Source organism: Lynx canadensis, chromosome A2 (genome assembly GCF_007474595.2).
Source record: "Lynx canadensis isolate LIC74 chromosome A2, mLynCan4.pri.v2, whole genome shotgun sequence".
Lineage (NCBI taxonomy): Eukaryota > Metazoa > Chordata > Mammalia > Carnivora > Felidae > Lynx > Lynx canadensis.
In genome coordinates, this window is record NC_044304.2 from 76,821,812 (window position 1) to 76,841,539 (window position 19,728).

The following is a 19,728-nucleotide window of genomic DNA, read 5'->3' on the forward strand; positions in this document are numbered from 1 at the left end:
GTCTTGATGACTACAGCTTTGTAATGGAAGCTAAAGTCTGGGATTGTGATGCTTCCCACTTTGGTTTTCTTTTTCAATATTACTTGAGCTATTCAGGGTCTTTTGTAATTCCGTAGAAATTTTAGGATTGTTTGTTCTAACTTTGAGAAGAATGCTGGTGCAATTTTGATTGGGATTGCACTGAATGTGTAGATTGCTTTGGGTAGTATTGACATTTTGACAGTACTGATTCTTCCCATCCAAGGAAAGACATCCATAATAATGTCTTCCCATCCAAGGAAAGACATCAATAATTTGTTTTTGGTGAGCAAAATTGATATTGAGATTCCTATAGAAGAACTGAACTTTCTGTCAGAGTAATAGGCTTCACTAACCAGCAACCAATTTGTTTTTTCCTTTTACTTCCTCACAACTCTGTACAGCAATATTAGTTTGCATTAGGGATTTTTAGGTACTAAAACTACTTAAGTACAAATGAATGACGTTAACAGTTCTCTCAAGTAACTATGCAGGACTACTTTAGTTATGCATAATGTATACTCCTGTATTCTTTTACAAAAAGAAATGCTAAATGCCTGAATGTATCAGGCACCTTGTTCAAATAGCAGTCTGATGCTGAAATGAAATGTAGTTATTTTCTTTTTAGCAATCCAATTAGTTAAGATGTGACATACAATAATTTTTAATTTTTTAAGGAAAGTCCATAGTATTTTTCATAGTGACTGGTCCATCTTACATTCCCATCAATAGTGCATGAGGGCTCCAGTTCCTCCACACCCTCATCAACAGTTATTATCTTCTTTGGTTTTTTATTTATTTTTATTTATTATTTAATTAATTTATTTTTGAGATAGAATGAGAGTGGGGGAGAGGCAGAGAGAGAGGGAGACACAGAATCCAAAGCAGGCTTCAGGCTCTGAGCTGTCAGCACACAACTCCATGCAGGGCTTGAACTCACAAACTCAAGGTCATGACTTGAGCTGAAGTTGGACACTTAACCAACTGAGCCACCCAAGTGCCCCTATTTTCTTTGTTTTGATCATGGCCATCCTAACAGGTATGAGGTAATAACTCATTATGTTTGATTTGCACTTCCCATTTCCTAATGATTAGTGATATTGATCTTTTGACATGCTTGTTGACTGTATTATCTTCTTTGTAGAAATGTCTAGTCAAGTTCTTTACACATTTTGTTTTAATAGAGTTATTTGTTTTTTGTTGTTGTAGGAGTGTTTTGGTTTTTTTAAGTAAACTGTGCCTAATGTGGAGCTTCACATCTCAACCCCAAGATCTAGGGTTGCTTGCTTTACCAACTGAACCAGTTGGTTTTTAATCTCTTATTAGATAATATGGCTAGAAAGTATTTTCTCCATTCTGTATGTTGCCTTTTCTTTCTGTTGATTATTTGCTTTGTCACACAGAAGTTTGGAAGTTTAACGTAGTTCCATCTGCATAGTTTTGCTGCTGATGACTGTAATTTTGATGTTATGTCTACCAAATCCAATAATATGAAGCTTTCCCCCTATGTTTTCTTTTACAAGTTTTGTAACTTTAGGTCTTATATTTAGGGCTTTACTTCGTTTTGAATTTTTATATATGGTGTAAGGAAACGGTCCAGTTTCTTTCTTTTGCATATGGATATCCAGTTTTTTCAACATCATTGGTTTAAGAAACCATCCTTTCCCCATTGATCTCCCTTGTCAGAGATCATACAACTGTGTAGATGAAAATGTATTTCTGGGCTGTCTATTCTGTTCCACTTATTTATATGTTTGTCTTTGTGCTAGTACCATATTGGTTTTGATTGCTCTAGCTTTGTAATATGTTTTGAAGTCAAGAAGTCTGAGACCTCCAGTTCTGTTTCTCTTTCTAAAGATTGTTTGGGCTATTTAGGATCCCTTGAGATTCCTTATGAATTTTAAATGTTTTTTTTTTCCATTTCTGCAAAAAATTTCTTTGGGATTTTGATAGTGATTGCATTGAAGCTGTAGGTTGCTTGGGTAGTATGGACATTTTAACAGTATTAAGTCTTCTAATCCAGGAACACCAGATAACTTTCTGCTTATTTGTGTCATCTTTAATTTCTTTCAGCACTGTTTCCCCTCCATGGTTAAGTTTGTCCTAAGTATTTTACTCTTTTTTTGGTGCTATTTTAAGTGGGATTATCATCATGATCTCCTCTTCAGGTTGTTTATTGTTAGTGTGTAGAAATGTACCTGGTATTTGTGTGTTGGTTCTGTATTCTGCAACTTTGATGATTTCTTTTGGCAGGTTTTGTTATTACCTTTTTAAAAAAATTACTATATATATATACATTTAATTTATATCTAAGTTAACATATAGGGTAATAATGATTTCAGGAATAGAATTTAGTGATTTATGACTTACATATAACACCCAGTGCTCATCCCAGCAAGTGGCCTCCTTGATGCTCCTTGCCCATTTAGCCCTTCCCCCCACCCAGAACCCCTCCAGCAACCCTCAGTTTGTTCTCTGTATTTAAGAGTTTCTTATGGTTTGTCTCCCTCCCTCTTTTTATATTATTTTTGCTTCCCTTGCTTTATGTTCATCTGTTTTGTATCTTAAATTCCACGTATGAGTGAGGTTGTATGGTACTTGTCTTTCTCTGACTGACTTATTTCGCTTAGTGTAATAGACGTTAGTTCTATCCATGTTGTTGCAAATAGCAAAATTTCATTTTTTTCATTGCCAAGCAATATTCTGTTGTGTGTGTGTGTGTGTGTGTGTGTGTGTGTGTGTGTGTGTGTGTGTGTGTTGGACATTTGGGCTCTTTCCATACTTGGGCTATTGTTAAAGCGCTGGTATAAACATTATGATGCCTGTGACCCTTCAATATTTATCTTTTGGATAAATACCTACTAGTACAGTTGCTGGGTCATAGGGTAGTTCTATTTTTAATTTTTTTGAGGAATCTCCATACTGTTTTCTGTAGGGCCTGCACCAGTTTGCATTCCCACCAGCAGTGCAAAAGAGTTCCTCTTTCTCCATATCCTCGCCAATATCTGTTGTTGCCCGAGCTGTTAATTTTAGCCATTCTGACAGGTGTGAGGTGGTCTCTCATTGTAGTTTTGATTTGTATTTTCCTGATGATGGGTGATGTTGAGCATCTTTCCATGGTGTCTGTTAGCCATGTGGATGTCTTCTTTGGAAAAGTGTCTTTTCATGTCTTTTGCCCATTTCTTCAGTGGATTATTTGTTTTTTGGGTGTTTAATTTGATAAGTTCTTTATAGATTTTGGATACTAACCCTTTATCCCGTAGGTCACTTGCAAGTATCTTCTCTTATTCTGTCGGTTGCCTTTTAGTTTTGTTGGTGATTCCTTTGCATTGCAGAAGCTTTTTATCTTGATGAGGTCCCAGTAGTTGATTTTTACTTTTGTTTCCCTTGCCTCTTTGACCTGGCCCAGGTTAAAGAGGTTGTTGCCTGTTTTCTCCTCTAGGATTTTGATGGCTTCCTTTCTCACATTTAGGTCTTTCATCCATTTTTAGTGTATTTTTGTGTATGGTCTAAGAAAGTGGTCCAGTTTCACTTTTCTGCATGTCACTGTCCAGTTTTCCCAGCACCATTTGCTGAAGAGACTTTTTTCTGTTAGATATTCTTTCCTGCTTTGTCAAAGATTAGTTGACCATATGTTTGTGGGTCCATTTCTGGGTTCTCTGTTCTGTCCCATTTATCTATGTGACTGTTCTTGTGCCAGTACCATACTGTCTTGATTACGGCTTTGTAATACAGCTTGACGTCCAGAATTGTGATGCCTCCAGCTTTGGTTTTCTTTTTCAGGATTGCTTTGACTGTTCAGGGTCTTTTCTGGTTTCATTCACATTTTAGGAATGTTTATTCTAGCTCTGTGAAGAATGCTGGTGTTTTTTGATAAGGATTGCATTGAATATGTAGATTGCTTTGGGCAGTATTGACGTTTTAACAATATTCTTCCAATCCATGAGCATGGAATGTTTTTCCTTCTTTTCTGTGTCTTCTTCAATGTCTTTCATAAGCTTTCTATAGTTTTCAGTGTATAGATTTTTCACTTCTTTGGTTAGGTTTATTCCTAGGTATTTTATAGTTTTGGGTGCAGCTGTAAATGGGATCAGTTCTTTGATTTCTCTTTCTGCTGCTTCATTACTGGTGTAAAGAAATGTAACCAATTGATTTTATATCCTGCAACTTTGCTGAATTCATGTATCAGTTCTAGTAGTTTTTTGGTGGCATTTTTTTGGGTTTTCCACATAGAGTATCATGTCATCTGTGAAGAGTGAGAGTTTGACTTCCATGCCAATTTGCATGTGTTTTATTTCTTTGTATTGTCTGGTTGCTGAGGCTAGGACTTCCAACACTGTGTTAAATAATAGTGGTGAGAGTGGACATCCTTGTTTTGTTCTTGACCTTAGGGGGAAAGCTCTCAGATTTTCCCCATTGAGGATGATCTTGGCAGTGGGTCTTTCATATATGGCTTTTATGATCTTGAGGTATGATCCTTCTATCCCTACTTTCTTGAGGGTTTTCATCAAGAAAGGATGCTGTATTTTGTCAGATGCTTTCTTTGCATCTACTGAGAGGATCATGTGGTTCTTATCCTTTCTTTTATTATTGTGATGTATCATAATGATTGATTTATGGATATTGAACCATTAATAGTTGGGTTTTTTTTTTTTTAATGGACTCTTCAGGGTGTTATACATACAGGGTCATGTACATTCCACTTTTCTCTTGCCTCTCAAGGGAGAAGCTGCAAGTTGGAATTTTCCTCCCAGTTCTGAGCTGTGTTAGCTTCAGAGAAGAACTGGCATGATTGAAACGAAATGACTTTTTGTGCCATTTCAAGGCTTCTGTTCTTGGCTTTGATCTCATGTGTGGTACTGTGACTTCTTAACTGGTTTCTGGTACTGTACTTCTTAACTAGTAGAGGGCTTTTGGACCATATATTGCTATTAAGTCAGTGTTTTTGTGGGTGAGGAAGAGATGAGTCTTCCTATTCTACCATCTGATGTCACTGAATCTCTTGGTTTTTAAAAATAACACTGGCATGAGTTTTTCTATTCTTGCTTTTCTGCTTTTGGAAGAAGGAAATAGGCAAATATTTGCCTTAATCTTTAGTAGATACAAAGATGGGTAAGAAATACAAAATAAGAGCTAGATACTTGAAAAGTAATTTCATATAGTACATTACTTAATTTACTATTTCTGTTGACTAGAGAGGATTTAACCATGGCATGTTAATCTGATATTTTAAGGCAAGCATTATATTATTTCACTTTAATTTATATTTCTCTCTTTTATTTAACAACAGACACTAAAGATCTTCAAGGATCTGAATTTCAGTATTAATCGGTGTTTAAGTATATTGTTAAGATGCATGCTTTTGTGTATATGTACATGTCTGTGAGAAAAAAATGAATAATGAATATGAATGTTTGGATATTCATAGTCATATTGGTACTAATTTAAGTGACTATAAGAGAATTTAGGCATTTGTTTACATTTTGGGGGAGGGAAGGATACATAAATAACACCACAACTGAAGTCCATAGTAAAATATATATTTTCTTACAGTATAATTTATCTAAGACATAATAAACTTTATAATAAAACTTTTAAAGAGACCTGATTTTAAAAGATCTAATGAAATTGTTTTTTGGTAGAGTCTGAAAAGTTTTCAGTTATTTATTTTAGATTATATTTCTGTGAAAACAAATTTTTGCATTGAGAGGAGCCCTTTAACTATAGGAACATATATATCTTTTATGGAATCTCATTATTTCCTCAAAGTGAAGAAGAAATGAAATGGAAGTTTTTAGTAGCTCTTTAAATAGTTGTGTCAGCACAGCATACATTTATTAGCAAACAATTACTTTTTGTTAAGATTATAGTAAAATATTTCAGAATATTAAGAAAATGGAGTATGTCTAAGTTCTTTATTAAATTGTTACTGAATACTTGCCATATTCCATATTCCAGGTACTGTGTTAGGGATCGGATAGGATTCTGTTTATTAGAATGAACAGAACAGAATCAGGTACTAGTTAGCGAAATACACATTAAGCAAACAATTGTATAAATGATCATTTATGGTTTTGTGATAGCTTACAAAAAGACTTTCAGGGTCTATGAAAATACGTAATGTGATCTCATTAAATGAATTTTAAAAAGCTTAGGTGTTACTGGTAAGTTGGCTCAGTGAAAGGGAGAAGTATGCAAAAAGAATGAAACATAGTTTTCAGGATCCATAGAAGTCCAGTATAGCTGGAGGGGGAAGAGCATTTCATAATGTGGTTAGAGTGCCTAGAAGAGATTTATGTGCTATTTTACAGATTTTAAACTTTTATTTTAAGCCCAAGTGACATGATTCATACTTGGAGGTTTTTAAATTTTTTTACAGATTTTTAGAAATTTATTTATTTTGAAAGAGAGAGTGCGAGCAGGGAATGGCGGGGGGGAGGGAGGGAGAGAGAGGGAGGGAAGGAGGGGGAGGGAATCCCAAGCAGGTTATGCAGGGTCAGTGCAGAGCCTGACATGGGCCTCAAACTCATGAACCATGAGGTCATAACTTGAGCCAAAATCGGTTGCTTATCCAACTGGGTCACCCAGGTGCCCCTCATATATGGTTTTTAATTTTGATCTTAATTGCACCGTGGGGTATAGATTAGAGGGAGCCAACTCTAGTGAAAGGTGGCCTGTTGCCTGAATTCAGAAGGATATAATGAGGGTTGTATTAGTTTCCTAGGACCGCTGTAATAAAGTTCCACAAACTGAATGGCTTAACAACAACAACAACAACAACAAAAATTGGTTTTCTCACACCTGGGGGCTAGAAGTCTGGTATCGTGATGTTTGGCAGAGTTGGTTCCATCTGAGAGCTGTTGGGGAAGGACCTCTTTTTGTTCCAGGCCTCTCATTTTGGCATATAAATGGCCGTCCTCTTCCTGTGTCTTCAGATCATCTTCCATCTGTGTCTTCCTGTGTTCAGATATCCTCTTCTTATAAAGATACCAGTTGTATTGGATGAGGGTCCATCCTAATGACCCCATTTAACTTAATTCTTTAAATGCATTATCTCCCAGTATGGTCACATTCTGAGGTATGGGATGCTTAGGACTCCAGCATAAGAATTTGATGGAGAAATAATTCAGCCTGTAACAATGATTAACGTTGATGGTGGTGAAGATGGAGAGAAATGGGCTGACTTGAGAATTATTTAGGTGATAAAACTGGTACATCTTAGTAATAGATTAGAAATGGTAAGATGACACCAAATGTTCTGGTTTGACAAGGGTTCTGAGAGATAGGAGTGATTTCATTTAGGAGCATAAACTGAGAAGCATATTTAAGAGGAAAGATGATGAGCTCTGTATTCAGGTGTTCATGTGATATCCAAATGAAGATGTCAGGTAGGCAATTTATATGTGAAACTGAAGCTCAGAAGAGAGACCTGGGCTAGAGACATAAATTTGAGAGACATCAGCTCATACATGGCAATCAAAGCCATGGTAATGGATGAAAATGGCTACAGAGAGAAAAGACCTGTACCTAGACCAGAGTCCACAGAAAATTCACCTTATAAAATTCATATAGAACCCTATTTTCCTAAGTGGTATAAGCAGTGCAACATGGAAAAAGATAGTTATAATTTCTACCCATGCGTTTAAAAGATCTTATCCTTTAAACGGTTTCATATATTTTATATCATATATATCTTAATACTGTAGTACTGGTGTAATTTTAAATAAGGAAACATATTTTCCAGCGCGTATCAAAAAATATTTTCCATTCAGTGAATTTGGGAAACACAGTAACAGAGGAGGCAATAAGGAGTATCTTAGATGAAACCAAAGAGAATATGGCAGCAGAAACCAAGGGACCAGTTTTAAGGAAAGGACGATTCATAGTAGATATATTTGAAATTTTAAATGCTAGTAAACTATGCATTCTCAATGAGGGCAATATTGATCCCAAGAGGAAGAAATAGTTCTGTTTTGTTTTGTTTTGTTTTGTTTTGTTTTGTTTTATGGGGAATGGGGAGGCACAAAAAAACCTTAGATACCATAATGGCCTCTAGAGTTCAACCCTGCCCTACAAAATCTTATTCCTTAGTATTTAATTTCTCTTATTAGTGAGTAACTAAATTAAATTTAATTTAATAAGTACATTATACTTATATAAGCATAATATATGCATTATATATTTGTATACAGTTATTTAGCTTTCTCCTTGGAGGATGATAAAGAAAAAAAGTTGAGAAACACTGCAATAAACTGTATAGAACAGGCTTTTAAAACCCTTTTTCACTGTAGTTTGGTGATACTCTCTAGGGCAGAGTGTGGGATTTGAGTTTGAAGAGGAACTTGCAATTTTTTGCTGTATGTATTTCAGTATTGAATATTTTACACCAAGAATTTATTCTTCTGTCGAGAATGAGTCAGATTATCTAATTACCCCTCCAAAACATTAAAAAGAATGAAGAAGTCACCATATTTAATCCTTTCACCCAGAGATCATCTCTGTTAACGTTTTGTATATAGTCTTTCTGTTTAACTGTATATTTTATGTCAGGTCCTATCTGTTCATCTTCAAAAGGTATCTGAAATCTGACTACTTTTCACTGTCTCCCACTACTACTTTAGTCTAATCCCCTATTTGTAAAAACAAAAAGATTGTACCAAGAATATTGTTATTTTTCTCTGAACAATGTGCGTATAAAAGCCAACATTTTGACTTCAACTGAAATTGTTTTGTTTGTGTAGGCTTTCTCATTTTGCTGTGTGGTGTTCATCTTGAAGTCCCTGTTGAATTTGTGTCTGTCTTTCGTAATCGACGCAGTAAATATTTCTCCCTGAAGGCTATTTTCCAGTAGAAGAATTTTTTTTTCTTTGCCTTGTATTTGCTTCACCACAATCCCTCTGCTTTGAATCCAGAAGATGATTAAGAACTAATTTAAACTTCATATATATTTGGTTTCTTTGATCAAGTCTGTAGGTTTTCTTATTCACAACATGATCACTCTACAGAGATCTCTGGCTCAGAATTTTTGCTAAATCTTTTACTTTCTCTTCTTTTTTGATCTTAATGCCCTCTGCTTCCTTCTGACCTTCTCTCAGTAAGCACACCAACTTGTGAACTCTGCATGTGCACTGATCATCACTCTGTTTTTGTCTCAAAGATTGAGTTGGATTGTATCTTTTTTTTCCTCAGACTTATCTCTCAACTTTTGTTTTATATTCTACATCTTACCCTCTTCTAGAACATTCTCTGACTTCTCCCATGGCAGCCTTTCTTGGCTACTTCTTCAAGGCCCTATCATTTAAAACCAAAATTAAAATGAAATCCTTCGTTCTGTATCTCCATCTAAGTATTTTTTTTTCCTTTCATGCCTGGGTTTAGTAAGCTACTTTGTGTGTCTACTTTCTTATTTCCGTTTCGCTCAAACCCACTGAAATCAAGGGGCACCTGGGTGGCTCAGTTGGTTAAGCTTCCGACTTCAGCTCAGGTCATGATCTTCTGGTTCGTGAGTTCGAGCCCCTCATTGGGCTCTGTGCTACCAGCTCAGAGCCTGGAACCTATTTCTGATTCTGTGTCTCCCTCTTTCTCTGCCCCTCCCCCTGCTCTGTCTCTCTCCCAAAAATAAATAAACATAAAAATTTTTTTTAATAAAAATAAAGCAAACAAACACTGAAATCAAGCTTCTGCATTCAAACAGTTCTTCCTAAATTCATTCTGGTGACCCAACTACTAAGTCCTTCTTCTCAGTTCACTCCTCCAAGGTAATAACTGCTTCTTCTGCTTAATGCTTTCCTCCTTCACAGATACTGTATCTCTTCAGAATCCTTCACTGACTCTTCTTCCTGCACCTACCCCTCCTTTTGAAATGTTTTATTTGTAAAATTTCAAGCATACACCAAAGTAGAGACCAAAGTACAGGACAGTGACTGGCAAATCATCCAGCTTCAGCAATTACTAACTTGTGACCAGTCTTTTTTTTTTTTTTTTTTTTTTTTTTTTTTTTTTTTTTTTTTGGTAACTGTATGCACCTACTCTTTTCTCTCCATTCTGGATTATTTGTTCTGCCAGCCTTCAAATAATATTGTTCTTCTGGGTCCTGTCCTCAACATTTTTTCCTTCTATGCTACCTGCAATCAGTAGAAAAGCTCACACATGCTAACAGTTTCTACAACCTCCAAATGCGGATAACACCTAAATCTATTTCCTCAGCTTAGATCTTGTTCTTAAGCAAGAGATTCTTTACTAGCTTACATAGTCTTCCTGTGGATGCTCCACAGGTTCTAGAAGCAGAAATCTAAATGAGCTAATCTTTCTTTGCCCACCTGCTGCCCCTTCTAAAATTCCATTTTGTTTGATCAATCTCCCATCTTCCTAGTCCTCTAGAAATATATCTAGTTCTAGTCCTTCATAAACATATTTGATTGCTCATCAAGCCCCATCACTTTTCCTGCTGCCATGGTAAACTCCCTTTCACCCGTATTTTTTCAGCAAATTCATAACTGATCTTCCCTGCAGGCTTGCCACCATCCCACATACTGTTCATTATTATCAGAGTGATTTACCTAAAACACAAGTTTAATCATGGTATGCTTTCATTAAAATCCTTAAATATTTCACTGGTATCTATATGATAAGTTAAGACACTTCTTGATCTGATTCTTATCTTACTTTCTATCCTTACCACTTCCATTTATCCTGAATGCTCAAAATGCATTCAGAGAATGGAGAATGCTTTTCATGGGGTGCCTGACTGGCTCAGTTGGAAGAGCATGGGACTCTTGATCTCGCGGTTGTGAGTTTGAGCCCCATCCTGGGTATAGAGATTACTTAAAAATTTTTAAATCTTCAAAAAAAATTCTTTTCACATCTTTATGCTCTGTGCATCCTTCTTTCTGGAATGCTCTCTTCTCATCTCTTCTTGCCATCTATATGGTGAATTCCAATCTTCCTTGGAGTCTAGTCCAAGATATCCTGACTCTTCATTAAAGTAAATTCTATAAATAGTTATTTTGCCTGTTGCTTACATAGCTTATAAGCTCAGAAAGATGAAGGACCTGCCCAAGGTTACAGAGCCAATAAATGGCATACCTTGGTATAAATCAAGGTTATCGTATTTCAGAGCCCATACCCTTTTACTACAACTAATGCGAGAACATTTGTTTGAAGGTTTAGACCTTATAACTGTGTGCAATAAGATTCTATCAAATACATTTTAGCAAGAAAATCCATGGTAGGTTCCATGTTATAAAGATAAAGTGAATAATATCTGCTTTGAAATCAGTTTTGTTCAAGTATTGTCATTCTAAGTTTCTCTCTGTATATTTACTTAATGAGGTCAAAATTAATGACAAAAGCAGTCAAAGACCAAGCTGTAATTATAAATAACAGATTCATCCAAGCATAAAATATTTTAGAATTCCTGTATATTATATGTGTGTGTGTGTGTGTGTGTGTGTGTGTGTGTGTATATATATATATTTAATTTTTTTTAAAGTAGATTCCATGCCCATCATGGGGCTTGAACTCATGAACCTGAGATTAAGAGTCACATGCATCATTGACTGAGATGGCCAGGCACCCTTTTATTATTTATGTTTTTAAAATCCATCTGAATTTTGTTTTATTTTCAGCTTATTGGTCTCAGCCAAAGATCTGTCATTCTTTTTGAAATTTGAGAATTGTAATATTATTTCTATTTATAACTAAGAAATAGGCCAAGAGTTGTTTTAAGTTGCAAACATTTCCCAAAATTGATCTGATAACATGATTCATTAAAATTAATGAAAGTGCTATGGTCTGAATGTTTGTGTACCCCTAAAAGTCATATTTGAAATCCTACCCCTCTGGTGATTCTCTTAGCAGGGGGTGCCTTTAGGGGGTGATTAGGTCATGAGGGTAGATAGAGCCTTCATAGTAAAAGAAACCCCAGAGAGTTAGCTCCTCTCTTCTACCATGTCAGGTTACAGTGAAAACATAGCCATTTGTAAGGAACAAGGTCTTCACTTTGACACCAAATCTGCCAGGACTTTGGTCTTGGACTTCCCGCCTCTAGAACTGTGAGAAAAACATTTGTGGTGTTTGTAAGTCACCCCATTTATGGTATTTTTGTTACAGCAGCCCAAATGGATGAAAAAAGTAAGATGGTATTGGATGTAGGTTGTAAATAGATTAATATCAAATACCTTTCAGTGGCAGTCTAGTAGAATTAATTTTGTTTCAACATACTTACGAGCAATTATGTAACATGCTAATTCGATTTGAAAGTGTAAATAAAATGATTTAAAGTTTTTTTTTTAATGTTTATTTTTGAAAGAGAGAGAGGCAGACTACAAGTGGGGGAGGGGCAGAGAGAGAGGGAGAGACAGAATTGGAAGCAGGTTCCAGTCTCTGAGCTGTCAGCACAGAGCCCAGAACAGGGCTTGAACCCACGAACCGTGAGATCATGACCTGAGCCCAAGTCAGACGTTTAACTGACTGAGCCACCCAGACTCCCCAATAAAATGATTTTTTATGTATCTTTATATTTTCCTATTTTTTGCAGGTAGTTATATTTTTAATATATTGTGGCTTTGACAATAAAATTGTTGATAATTCTTTGATAAATAAAATTAACATCTCTTTATGTTTTGGCAGAATTGTATAATATATGTGTATATATGTACATCATATACATATACAGAAGTATATATACACATATCTACAAATCTCTTTGTTGTAATATCCTATCCTCAAACCTACATTTTCATTATTATCTCCTACAATTTTCCCATCCTTCTGAATCCACCTCATCTTCTTTCATCTTTTTTAAGCACTTTTCTTGTCCTTTATTGTTCCAACAATTGCTAATGCTTTTTAGTATACATCTTTGGTAACTGACTCTAGGTTTTAGTATGACAAGTCCTAAGAATTGACTGATTAATTGATTGATTTTTTTTTTCCCCAACAGTCATATAAGTGTTGTCCAGGGAAACAGAATCAATAAGAGATACACACACACACACACACACACACACACACACACACACACACACTCTCACACTGACACACTCAAACACACACAGAAAGAGAAAGATTCATTATAAAGACATGACTAACACCATTTTGGAGGCTGGTAAGTCCTAACATCTCAGTCAGTAAGCTGACCCAGGAGAACTGATGGTGTAGGTCCACTCTGAATCCAAAGGCTTAAGACTGAGGAGAGCCAATAGTATAGTTCTGGCCCAAAGGTCTGCAGGCTCAAGACCCAGGAAGAGCCACTCTTTCAGTTTGAGTCATAAAGCAGGAAAAAAGAAAAAAGAAAAAAAAAACCCTGATATTCCACCTTGAAGAAAGACAGAAGGAATTCTGTCTTAGCCTTTTCTCATCTCCTCAGGCCTTCCAACTGTTTGGATGAGGCCCACCCACATTAGAGAGGGCATTCACTGAGTCTACGCATTCAACTGTTAAATTCATCCAGAAACACCCTGAAAGACAACCAGAATTATGTTGACCAAGTACCTAGGGTACCCAGTAGCCAGTCAAGGTGACTCATAAAATTAACCACCACAACAATAGTAGATACTATTATGTGGCAGTCACTGGAGATACTAAAGAGACATATTAGTTATTTTGATTATGTGTTACAAATAGAGTTAGCAATATTTACAGGTATTCATATAATGCCTACTATGCCAGGGACTATTTTAAGCACTTCATCGTAATTAACCCATTTAATCTTCATGATAAATGTATGAAATGAGTTTCCATTTTGTCGATGAGGATACTGACGTATAGAGAAATTAAGTAACTTATCCACAGTCACAGTCAGTGTTAGAGTCACGATTTTAACCTCATTATTCTGGCTCCAGAGTTCCTCTTCTTAATCACTACTCTGTTCCTTTACTTACATAGTGAAATCTCTTATGATGGGGAATATGGGATGCTATAGAAGTTTATAACAGAGTGTGTCAAACCTAGGGGAACCAAGAGATGAGATACCTAAACTGAACTCTGAAGAAGGTGCAGGTTTTAAAAGGTGATAACTAAGAGAGACTGAAAAAGAGCCTTCAAGAACCTGAAAGAATTTGAGTATGGTTGAATCTTTGACCTCAGTGGTGTGAAACAAATAGGCTGAGAAAACCCAAGTCATAATGGCTTTGTAAGTCAAGTTAAGGGAGAATAATACTTTTAATGTATCAAACAGACCTTAGATCAAATCTCGGTTCTGCTACTTTCTGTTTCATTGTAAGCAGGTCACCATATCTTTTTGAGCTTTTGTTTTCTCTCGGGAAAGGGACTAAGATAGCCTTCTTATGAGACTTTCAATAAATATTTCAATATCACTCTTTGAGTAAATATTTATTGTGTGTCTTTTATGTCTGGGTGACATTCTCAGTGCCGAAATTGTAATGGTAAAACAGACAAAAAGGCTGTGTCAAGGAGTTAGAATTTTCTTGTTTATTTTACAATTCTCTAAGGCCTTGAAAATGTTCTGCTCTTTCTAGAAATCGGTTTCAATAATTCTAAGATTATTTCCCTCAAAGGAATTTATGGTTAATTGTAGCAATGACAACATATCTGAAAGAAATACAAGAGAAGTCTAGGGGAGATAAAAGCAAGCAAAAATAATCCACAGAACAAATACAGAAAACAAAGGAAATACAAAGAAAGCATAAAATGAAATGATAAAAGCAAGAACAACCTATTAGGGAAACATACTTGGTTTATATTTTCTTACTAAAAAACAAAAATTATATTTAACAATTAAAATACATGTTATTTATAAGAGCCACATCAAAAGCTAACAGCATAGAATAAAAACAAATTGAGAAATATTTCTCAAGTGAAAGCAATAGTGACAGTATTAACTTCAGGTAAAACAAAACAAACAGTGGAATACAGAATAAAAGGGTCACACAAATTTTCCATTACTAGTCTCTTCAACAAACCGTGCGGAGAAAAACTGGATATCCATGTGCAAAAGAAAAAAAATGGGACCTTGACCTTTGACCATATACAAAAATCAATTCAAAATGAATTAAAGTCCTAAATGTAAAACCTAAATAAAACCCCTGAAAGAAAACATAGGGGGGAAGCTTCGTCAAATTGGATTTGGCAATGATTTTGTGCATAAGACACCCAAATCACAGGCAGCAAAAGCAAAAATAGACCAGTGGGACTATATCACACTTCAAAACTTGTGTGACAAAGGAAACAATCAACAGAGTGAAAATGCAACATCCAGAATAGGAGAAAATACTTGTAAGCCATATATCAGATAAGGGATTGATGTCCAGAATATATAAAGAATTCCCACAACTGCACAACAACAAAACTCTGTTTAAAAAATGTGTAAAGGACTTGAATAGACATTCTCCAAAGATTGCATACAAATAGCCAACAAGCATATAAAAAGATGTTCTGCATCACTGATCATCAGGAAATGCAAATCAAAATAATGAGATATCATATTGTACTCATTAGAAAACAGTATTAATGAGGATGTGGAGAAACTGGAACCCCTGTGCACCATTGATGGAAATGTAAAATGGTACAGCTGCTGAGAAAAATAGTACGGAAAGTTCCTCAGAAATTTAAAAATAGAATTACCATATGATCTAGCAATCTGACTTCTGAAAAATGTATATCCAGAAAAACTGAAAACAGGATCTTGAAGAGGTATCTGCTCACCTGTGTTCATTGCAGCCTTATTCATAATAGCCAAGTGATAGAAGCAATCTTAGTGTCCATCCACGGATGAATAAAGAGAATCTCTGTCACACACACACACACACACACACACACACACACACTCACACACACTCACACGAATATTATTCAGCCTTAAAAAAGAAGGAAGCCCTGTCACATGCTACAACATGGATAAAACTTGAGGACATTATGTAAATAAAACAATCATAAAAGACCCATCATTCCACTTAATATGAGGTGTATTAAAGTAGTTATATGCTTAGAAAATTAAAGTCGATTGTTGGTTGCTAGGGGCTGGGGGTAGAGAGGAAAGGGGAATTCAATCGGTATAGCATTTCAGTTTGGCAAGATGAAAAAGTTCTAGATGCAGTTATTACTGCTCTACACTTAAAAATAGTTAAGAATAAATCTGTTTTTTACCACAATTTTATGTATTGTTTTCTATGAATTTTTAAAAAATGAGGACTGGGAATTAAGTATTTTAACAAATTAAAGGGTATTAATTGCCTTGAATTCACTTAGCTAAATTATTCTGTAGATTTCCTTATTAGAGACATTGAGCTATTAATAGATTTCCTAATATTAAATGGTGCATTGCAGACCTCAATCCACTTATTTAGATAATTCAAATAATTGTTTTAATATATTGAAATCAATTTGCTTTCGTATCTGAGAATTTCATATTTGTATTTAAAAGAAATTTTTTTAATGTTTATTTGAGAGAGAGGCAGAGTATGAGTAAGGGAGGAGCAGAGAGAGAGGGAGACACAGAATCCAAAGGAGGCTCCTGGCTCTGAGCTGTCAGCACAGAGCCCAAAACGGGGCTCGAACTCATAAACTGTGAAATCATGACCTGAGCCGAAGTCGGATACTTAACTGACTGACCCACCCAGGCACCCCTTGTATTTGTATTCTTAAGTAAGATTGACCTAAATTTTCTTTCCTGGGGGTATGTATATGTGTGTAGAAGTAGATCTATAATCATCAGATTTTCTTTAGAGGAAAAGCTTTCAGTTTTTCACCATTTTGCTATTCTGTCTGGGCTTTTCATATTTGGCCTTTATTATGTTGAGGTAATTTTCTGTTCCTAGGTTTTTTAGTGATTTTTATCATGAAAGACTATTGAATTTTGTCACATGTTTTAGTGTGCATCAGTTGAGATGATCACATGCCTATGTCCTTCATTCTGTTTATGTCTTGTGTTATAAAAGTTTTTTTCATATAAAAACATTTACTTTAAAGTGCATAATATACAATACACATACTACATAATATACATATTACATAAAATCTTGGGAATCTGAATATATTTTCTGATCATTATGTAAGAAATGAACAATTAGTTGATTTGCTTTTTTTATGATACACAGTACACAGTTGAATTCAAAGCAAATTCACATTAAAAAAGAAACCAATATTGAACACCGAAATGTATGTAGGTACAAAAGTGAGAAATCAGTACTTTTCATTTGGTAACTTTTTTTAAGTTTATATCTTTGCAAACTGGAATTTTGTTGCAAGTACAAAACTAAAATAGAATTAAAGAGTTTTCTCATTTTGTAGGACATATTTGAATATTAGGTATATTTTATTTTTGTTATTAGGGCTAACCATATGAATTGCATTTTTGTACTTCGGAATTAGAATATTGGCAACTTGATATACACCACATCTATAGAAATACCTTAAAAGTACTTGGCGAAATTTCTAGAAGTGTGATCTGTTTTAAGAGTATTAAAGTATTTTGTCTCATTTTAACAAATTATACTTGAACTAATGTTTCTCTTTTTAGTAATTATTTTCTAAAACATTTATTCAAAGTTGAGTGAAGTATTGTGCTGAGTAGTAGTAATTCCTGTGACTTAAAAAAACTTTTTTTAACTATCTATCTATACGTTAGGCAGTACTCTCTTGTAATTGGTGAATCCTTTTCTGGGAGGGGGGGTCATTCCTGGTCTAAGCTTGCTTTCTTCATCATTTTGTTATGGTCACACAGTTATCTTCTATATCTATAAGGAAGATGGTAATATAATTGTAATAATAACTAAATTCATTGTGGGCTTATTATATGTCAGGGACTGTCCCAGCACTTTACTTTTATAAACTTTTTTAACCCTTATTATAATAATACTGCAATGAAATGTAGGTACTGTTGTCATCACCGTTTGGCAGCAGATAGAAGGAGGCTCAGAATGATGAAACTTGCCCAGGCTCATATAGCCGGTAAGTAGCAGAGAAGGATGATGGCTCACTACTTGAACATGAGACATGATTTGAGTCAGATATATGTTCCTGTTTAGTTACCTACTAATGCCATTGTTTGATAGTTAGATGGTTTAGAAAATTCCACTTAAATACATTTGGAATAAAAAATACATTTGGAATAAATGTTTAATGTCATATCTTCTTATCCATTACAATATTTTTTAAGTTTATTTATTTTGAGAGACAGAGAGAGCAGAGGAGGGGCAGAGAGAGAGGGAGAGAGAGAATCCCAGGCAGGCTCCATGCTGTCAGCACAGAGCCCCATGTGGGGCTCGAACTCACGGACCGTGAGATCATGACCTGAGTGAAACCAAGAGTCAGATGCTTAACTGACTGAACCACCCAGGCCCCGCTCCATTACAATTTTTAATAATTAATGAATACATCCCTTTTTTTGGGTCACAGGATGGACAATCTGAAATTTTGTACACTTTTTGGAATTCAGTTACTCAAGCACTTTCTTCTCAGTTTCGCGTGGCAACAGATTGTAAGTATGCTATTTATTGTACAATTTCATTTCAGCATTTTCCACTTCAAAATTTAATGTCTAGAAGTTTTGCTTTATTGGTTTATAAAACACATGTTTGTAAAACTCATTGACTAATTGTCATTTCTTATGCTAGCCATATATTCAGATTTATAAGCAATAAGTTAATTTCTTAATATTTTTATAATTAGTATGTGGATTAAAATTCTCCAGAAGAATGAGTGAATTCTCCATAATTCCAACAAAGAGGAACTCTGAAGTTTTCCTGTATAAAGGGTATAAAGCAATTAATGTTGAAGAATTTATTTGATGCTTATAGAATTATTTTCTAACTAAAAGATACCAAAATGCTAAGACTTCATAGTTATTTTATTATTAAAAATGAGGATTTGATGAGTGAACAGATGAAATACCTTCATCATGAATTTAAAGTTGGTTATTCAAACATGATCCCCAAAATTTGTTTATTATTTATTTATTTATATTTTTTGATCATGAAATAATGGCACTGCCTAATCACTGAATGTAAAAAGGGTTTTGGAGTTTCTGTGTAAATTTTTATTTACAAATGTTATGAAAGTACCTAGTAGATGTTAACATTGTTTAGTCACCGGCAAGCCAGAGTTGAATAAACCACACTACTTTGGTTCTCTACTTCTGTTTCTGAGGAACTATGTGGCAAGGCAGTCACCACAGGGGAGGTCTTCATTCGTGTGTGCCCAAATAGAACTTAACGCAAAGCGTGTATTTAGGACTGATTGACTCCATTTACTTTTACAAATTACACTATTCAGAGAATGCTGTGTGTCTCCCTGTGTTAGGTATCTATTTTGGTCAACTTTTTTGAGATATAATTTATATACAGTAAAAGTCACCAATTGTAAGAAAATTCTATGCATTTTGACAGTCGTTTCTATCCTTTTACCCACCACGACAATTAAGATACGAAACACTTCCATCACCCCCCAAGTTTCCCTCATGTACTTTTGTAATCACCTAACTCCCACCTCTTGGCTCCTGGCAACTGATGATCAGCTGTCTGTCAGTAAAAGCTTTTCCTAAACTTTTGTAAAACTAGTATCATATAGGCTATGTTCTTTCATATCAACATAATTATTGTAAGATTCATCCATGTTGCACATATCAATAGTTCGTTTTTATTGCTAATTAATATTACAGTATATATATTATAGAACTATTTGTTTATCCATTCCCCAATTGGGAGACAACTAGATTGTTGCAGTTTGGGGTTATTATGAATAAAGCTACTG

At 35.0% G+C, this 19,728-nt stretch overlaps 1 protein-coding gene across 1 annotated transcript in view; it reads left to right on the top strand.

Moving 5' to 3' along the window:
- The window catches only part of COG5 (component of oligomeric golgi complex 5), a 311,139-nt gene that overhangs the window by 200,185 nt on the left and 91,226 nt on the right, over positions 1–19,728 (top strand). Inside the window, exon 11 of the mRNA XM_032592382.1 lies at positions 18,376–18,457. Within this exon, the coding sequence (XP_032448273.1) occupies positions 18,376–18,457 (82 nt within the window). The remainder of the gene's footprint in view (positions 1–18,375; positions 18,458–19,728) is intronic.